Raw genomic sequence first — 7,287 nt, forward strand, 5'->3', positions numbered from 1 at the left:
TCTGCCCGGCCCCTGGGAGGCCCTGACTCTCCATTGTTCCTACTTTGCAGACCTATGTGTGAGATCCAGGAGTCCTGTGCATGCTGGACCCTCTCCCAGTCAGTGCTGGGAGAATCCCCCCTCCCTTAGGTGGGGACCCTGAGCAGGGCAGCTGCTTCCCGCCTCTCTCCCACCGCCTGTTCTGTCGTAGGTTGTGTCTCCCCTGACCGAGGCTGTGCTGGGGGAGACGCTATTGACAGTGACAGAGGAGAAGGTCAGTATCACACAGCTGCAGGCCCAGGTGGTGGCCAGCCTCGCCTTGTCCCTGCGACCCAGCCCTGGGAGCAGCCACACCATCGTGGCCACCACAGCTGCACAGCCCACCCTCAGCTTTGTCAAGCAGGTAATCGGACTCCCTGAAACTCCTCCCCCAGCCTGCGTGTCAGGTGTGGACTAGGACCTGGCGGCTCCACCCCACCCTGGGCCATCAATCATCAGAGTAAGCCTTTAGCTATACAAGGAGTTCTGCATGACGTCATCACCCACAGGATCCTTGTTGAGGGTCCTCTCCTGGATTCTCAGAGCGCTCTCTCCTCTACCACTTTCCAGACTCATCTCTGATGCTCCACTTACGTACTGTAGGTACTGGCTATAAGACAGAGCTGGAAAGATGATGGATGGTGTCAGGCCATAGAGGTCCCTTGCCCCTACTCTTTGATCCAGATCCTTCTCTTTTCTATGGGCTTTTTAAGGTCAAGGGTCAGACAGAAAGATATAGGGTTACCTCTGTAGCTGATAGGGTAAACCCAAGAGGAGAAACGAATCTTCAGGATGCCAGGTGAGATCTGGGAGCCCTATTCTGTGCTCCCCCTCCCCACAATGCAAGGGGCCTCACATTATACTGTAGAGATGGTCCTGAGTCCCTCCTAGCACCTAGCGTTTTAGGTGCAATCTGGGAGGGACAGAGGTTCTTGATGCTGAGCCAGGCATAGCAGGTTCTTATCGGAGAAGATAGTAAGGCTGGCCCTGACTCCTGTCCCCTCTCCTCTTTCAGGAAGCCCTGATGACTCTGTGGATCTCCTACAGTGATGGGACCACAGCCCCACTCTCTCTGTACAGTCCCCGGGACTATGGGCTGTTGGTGAACAGCCTGGATGAGCGGGTAGCCACCGTGACCCAGGACAAGGCTTTCCCTCTGGTGGTGGCCCAGGCAGAGGGGGCAGGAGATTTGCTCCGTGCGGAGCTTACCATCTCAGAGAGCTGCCAGAAAACCAAGCGCAAGAGCGTGCTGGCCACAACTCCTGTGGGTCTGCGGGTACACTTTGGGCGGGACGAGGAGGACCCCACATACGACTACCCAGGACCCAGCCAGCCCGGGCCTGGTGGGGGCGAGGACGAAGCCCGGGGAGCTGGTCCACCTGGCACCGCCAACCCTGCTGGTGAGGTCCCTGGATTGGGCACTTCCGGCCCTGTGCCACCCACAGAGGACTTTTTGCCGCTGCCTACTGGCTTCCTGCAGATGCCCCGGGGGCTGACAGACTTAGAGATTGGTATGTACGCTCTGCTGGGGGTCTTCTGCCTTGCCATCCTTGTCTTCCTCATCAACTGCATTGTGTTCGTGCTGCGATACCGGCACAAGCGCATTCCACCCGAAGGCCAGACAAGCATGGACCATTCTCACCACTGGGTGTTCCTGGGCAACGGGCAGCCACTGCGGGTGCAAGGTGAGCTGTCGCCGCCCGCCGGGAGCGCGCTGGAAACCGTGCCTGCCTGCTGCCACGGTGACCACCACAGCAGTGGCAGCTCGCAGACCAGCGTCCAGAGCCAGGTGCACAGCCGTGGGGACGGCTCCTCTGGGGGGTCAGCCAGAGACCAAACGGAGGACCCTGCGAGCTCACCCACCTCTAAACGCAAGAGGGTCAAGTTCACGACCTTTACCACGCTGCCCTCCGAGGAGCTGGCCTATGACTCGGTGCCTGCTGGCGAAGAGGATGAGGAGGATGAAGAGGACCTGGGTTGGGGTTGTCCAGACGCTGCCGGAACCCCACGGCCCACCCCGCCCCCGGACCTGCACAATTACATGCGCAGAATCAAAGACATTGCATAGTGGTGACATGGGGTGGTGGGATATCCACACACATGCGGTGGCCTCCGGCTGGGACTCCGCCTGGACCCCCAGCTCACAGGGACTCTGGGCAGCTGATTGGATTTTATAGTCCCTACCACTGAAGCTTTGGTCTGACCAGTTGTGGCCAGATCCCCCTTGACCTTCTGCCTCCCTTCAGGTGGAAGGCGCCTTCCAAACCCAGCGTGAAGCGGGGGAGACAGTTCAGCCCTGCTCACCCGTTCCAAACCTCATTCCATTTAGACATCCCCACTGCCCCAAGATTGAGGCGCCAACGTCAAACTTGGGGCTAGGTGGGCCCACACTGTGCCCTGCCCTGCCTCCCACATCCCCATTGGTGCCCCCGCCCCCACGCAGGGGACCCGAGTGGGATCTTGTGTCACAGGCTGCACAAAGACTTTTCTTAAACCAATATTCAGGGATTTCTGTCCTGCAGGGTGGGAAGTGGCGGCTGCCTACCTTGCCAAGGATCTTGCTGCAGACAAAAACATTTGGGTGTTGGGGGAAGAGTTGTGATGTCTGCTGGTTTCTGGGTGTCTCCCAAGCATGGAGCTGACTGCCGAGGGTCTAGTGTGAAGTGGGCACTTTCCTGTGGCTTCCACTGCCCCTCACACTTCAGGAGGGCCCAAGTGAGAGGGGTTTTCATACCAGTCTGGCTAAATCACACCCACACAGCAAGCGCAGTGGGTGGTGTACAGCCGGCCCCCACAGCAAGATCAACACTACTGCGCCTTAGCCTGGGCTCTGCTTACTCCTGCTTCCCTCCACACCAAAGGGCAAGCAGCCACAGCCAGCTTCCCTGAGAATGGAGGGGGCCACCCAGGAGTATTGCACGGGCCCATGGGATGGGTAAAGGCAGAAGGGAGCTGTTGCTCGGCGCCTTGCCCGTTTCCCCAGCCGCACCTCTTGGGTTCTACCCACCACTGTGTCAGTTTTTCATAAATAAACGGAAAGCATCTGCCTGGGTTGGGGACAGCAGCTCCCTGCAAGCAGACAGTACACAGAGGCTGGCACTGTCTCCTCCTTGTTTGTTCCCCACAGGTCACCGTTAAGGCAACACTGGCCACCTGAGGATGGTGATCTGCTCTTCCCAATGTGTTGTATCTCTTAAGACATTTGGGTACCATGGAGGTACCACCGTTGCATAACAACAGATCCACTGCCCTGCAAAGGTGGCCTTCAAAGATGGGTCTTCTCTGGGAGTCTTCAGTGATTGACTCGGGAGGGAATTGGCCTTGAGACTGACTGAAAGGGGTTATGTGGGGACAGGAAGGAGAGGTATGTGACTTGGCATGCCCAGCAGGACTTCCCAGTTCCCTTTGGCTACATGGCGGAGGTCTCTGCTTGCATCCACAACGGCAGGAGCATAGCTTTTCTTACCTGCAGGTCAGATGGAAAAACCCTGTTGGATGTGGGTCTGACTTTAGTGTCCTCAAGCCCTTGAGAGACCACATCATCACACAGGCAGCAAGCCAGGCAGGGACACTGCAACTCAGATGATCTTGCCAGGATAGCTGGCTAGCCCATGCACAGGGCTGTCGTAACCATCCTGGAGAGGGGAAGGACCTGTGGCAGCAGACTGGGGTTGTAGTAACTGCCAGAACATTTGTCGTCCAACCACAGAAATCCAGCTGGCTTGCTTGGCCATCTGTCCCACAATCCCTGCAGGCCTGAGCTGGGCTGAGCAGGGCTCTGTCCAGTGGCCACGGTAGTCATTGCACCTAGCAGAGGTCACAAGCTCAGAGAGTCTCAGGGAGTGGATTCGGCCAGGACCAGAGTCCAGCATCTGACGGAAGTATGAGTCTGAATGGGAAGACTGGAAACTTAACATTCCACTAGCTCCCTGTGTGTTGGGTAACAGAGCTCAGTGGCAAGAGAGAGCCCAAAAGCTGAGCATAGAATGGGGCTTAGGCTCAGATCAGGGTTCCGTCTTCAGAAGCTGGAGTACATAACACTTGCTGTGTCAGACTGCCTTACCCAGCTCATGGAGGACCCTTAGATCAGTGGTCCTCAACCTTCCTGATGCTGCGACCCTTTAATACAGTTCCCCACATTGTGGTGACCTCCCAAACACAAAAGTATTTTCATTGCTACTTCATAACTGTAATTTTGCTACTGTTATGAGTTGTAATGAAAATATCTGATATGCAGGAGATCTGATATGCGACCCACAGGCTGAGAACCACTGCCTTAGAGGAATATGGTATTCTCCATCATTGATTTTTAACCCTTTGTGCCTAATGGGGTGCTTGGCATTGGTAGTGCTCAGCAAATGTTTACTGACTAAATTAAAGCTCAAATGCAGACTCAGTGATAGTTTGTCATCCTGGGCTTGATTTATTTTTTCCACTTTTGGGGACAAACTGAGGATTTTGCATGTGTTGGGCAAATCCTCTACCTATGAGTACTAAATGGCCCAGAATGACCTTGAACTCACTCTGTAGCCTGAGCAGACCTTGAACTTGCAAGCCTCCCGGGTAGCTGGTGTTACAGCCAGCATCCCTATGGGTCTCCTGTACCACCTTTATCAGTGTAGGAGGCACGGCTTCCCAAGGCATCCCTTGGAGCTCCCAGAGAGAGAAATGAGAAAGACATAAATGCATCCTCAGAAAGAACACTCTAGAGTGGTGGGTTAAAAGTCATTAGTGTTAAACTTATTTAACACATTCATTTCCTTCTGTGTGCTCGACTCTGCCGGAAGTCGAGGCTGCAGTGTGGACCAGTCCTCAAAGGCCCCACAGGTTAGCGTCACACTGCCACCTAGAATAGCCACAGGGTTTTTCCTTGAGTGGATAAAGGAGGAGGTGAAGAGAGAGGACATTCCTAGTGGATGTGGAGGCCCAGGCTGCTGTTCAACACGGTAGCCATGTCTCTTTGTCCTGCTGAATGTAAGTCATTGACAATGAGAAAACAAAGAACTATAAAAAGGATTGGGGAGTTGGGGCCGCACAAGGGGGGTGCTGCAGGGTCCCATGGGTTTGGGCATCAGGATCTCACATGAGGCTTAGATGTTTTCGTCTGCCTGGGTAGAAGGATGACAGAGCGGCCAGACCATGAGGCAGGCAGAAGCTGCAGCAGATAGAACACAGCCCGGGGTCAGGCAAGAATAGCCGGGGCATACAGCAGTATGCAGAAGCAAGACTCAATAACTGCCTCATCTCACGTGGAGACAGTGGGGAGAGGAAAATGAGCAGCTGCTCGGCTGTAAAAACCTCGTTTCCCCAACTTCCTGGAGCTGAGGATGCTCTGTTAGAATGGTCTTTGATCCCACTGTTGCCAGCCAAGACACGGGGCCCCGTCGTGGAGGCAAGACAGGCCGAAGCCACACAGCAGGCCTTGGAACTGAGCCCACAGCTGTGCCTGCCATCCCGTCCTGTAGTTTGTGACCCTTCTTCCTCATCCCTCATGCTGTCCACATTCGAGAGCTCAGAAGAACTCACTAGAAACCACTAAGCATGACCCTGGAGGAATTCAAGCCGGAGAAGGCTTGACAGGAACCTAGGCTGAGGACCCTAAGTTACCAACAGCTGCTCTGGAACAGCCCAGGCACTGACCTCTTTTTTTTATAAAAAGTTGTTTTCCACCCCCAAAATGAATGGAGACACTTTGTACAGAAAAGCTATTGACAGAGGGATAGTTAAAGAATGTTAAGGAGCTGGGCCCAGGGATCAGTTCACTAGCAAAATGAGATTTCTTAGGCAGCCACAGAGGAGGCAGAGAACCTCAGTTGGTCTCTACATAACCACAGGCTCCATATCCCGACCCCCCCCCCCACTCCCAGCAGTGGACCATGCCTGGATTAACTAAACAGTTAGTGTGTGCCAGACACTGTGCTCTCCTTTAGACAGCGTTCTAGAGCCAAGGAGGTTGGTCTAGAAGCCAAATGGAGAAACTCCCAAACACAATAAATGAAGAAGTAGAAACTCTTAAAAGGGAGCAACTGTACAAAGGTACATATATCAGAGGATCTGATAGCCCAGCTGCACTTGCACTGTGAACCTCAGCTAACGTGTCGCCAGCTCTGGTCCCTTGTTTTTCCCATCTGTGAAAGCAGAGATAGCTATACCTGACAATATCCACTGGCCTTTCTGAAGTGGCCCCAGAAGGGTCAACACACATCTCTACCAAGAATATTGGGGAGGAGGGGTCCCTGCTCCCACATCCTAGGTGAAGACATAGACTCAGAAAGGGGCAGGCATTTGCTCAAAATCTCCAGCTTAGGTGTGATCTAGTGAGTGCTTTCCCCTCCCCTCCCTTCCACAAGGCAACTGATGACATTGGCATGTGTGTTAGATAAAGCTGGTGAGGACTGCGGTGAAGGGGGGCGGTGAGGGAAAGATGGATAAGGACCCTAAGTGCTCATTAGTGGGGCAAGGCTGCAGGACCTCACTTGAAGCATAGGTAGAAGGTACGTGTTTGGAACCATTGTCTGAGGAACACACTCCTTCTCCCCTGGAGCCACCAGTCTGTCTCAGCTGGTTGTCATACCCAACAACCACATAACCCTCAGAGCAGAGTACCCCAGGGACTTTTCTGAGCAGATGCCCTCTTTTGGGAGCTGGTGCTTAGCACAGATGCCAGTACGTGCAACTGAAGATGAGCCTGTACTTGCCCTTTCCCTGGGGCACTGGGGCAAAGCAGTACCTGGGAAGTTGAAGTTGAAGACATCCCTGGGGCTCTCTATCCCCTCCACAAGGGTACAGAGAGCATCACCTCTCCCATACAGTACAAGCATAGAGAAAGTGAGAGTAAGAAATTGTTAGTAATGCTTCCTGAGGGTTCACTGCCTGCTCAGTGCATTAGAGCTGTATTTCATTAACTCTGTCTAGCTGTCAGGTCAGCTAGGTCCAGTAATACCCATCTTAGAGATGACCAAACCCAGGTTGGGAGAGCTTACATCACTGGCTTCCTGGGTAGAGACTGTAAGCTCATTCTGGCAGTGACCAGAGCTTCAGACAGAAGTCCACGGCTGTGGCAGGAGTCCTTACTTCATTGATGTGTGTGCGGCTATGAACCTTGTAGCGCTGACATGTGCCAAGAGACAAGACCCTCCACTAAAATCTTGGGTCCAGATGTCCCTCCAGTGCCTTTGGTGGTGACCTCAGGCCCCAAGGTTTGAAGCCCAGGTCCCAGCCATCCTTGTCTCCTTTTCTCCATCCCAAGAAAATGACCCCCTGTCTTCC

The 7,287-nt window shown here is 54.1% G+C and overlaps 1 protein-coding gene across 1 annotated transcript in view; it reads left to right on the forward strand.

Moving 5' to 3' along the window:
- Positions 1-3,103, forward strand: part of TMEM132E (transmembrane protein 132E) — a 57,774-nt gene extending 54,671 nt beyond the window's left edge. Inside the window, exons 8-9 of the mRNA XM_084749876.1 lie at positions 191-382; positions 1,034-3,103. Of these exons, the coding sequence (XP_084606002.1) occupies positions 191-382; positions 1,034-2,086 (1,245 nt within the window). The 3' untranslated portion in view covers positions 2,087-3,103. The remainder of the gene's footprint in view (positions 1-190; positions 383-1,033) is intronic.
- The last annotated feature ends 4,184 nt before the right edge of the window (positions 3,104-7,287 follow it).

The sequence above is a fragment of the Acomys minous genome, assembly GCF_964271855.1.
Source record: "Acomys minous genome assembly, chromosome: 12".
In the NCBI taxonomy this organism is placed as follows: domain Eukaryota; kingdom Metazoa; phylum Chordata; class Mammalia; order Rodentia; family Muridae; genus Acomys; species Acomys minous.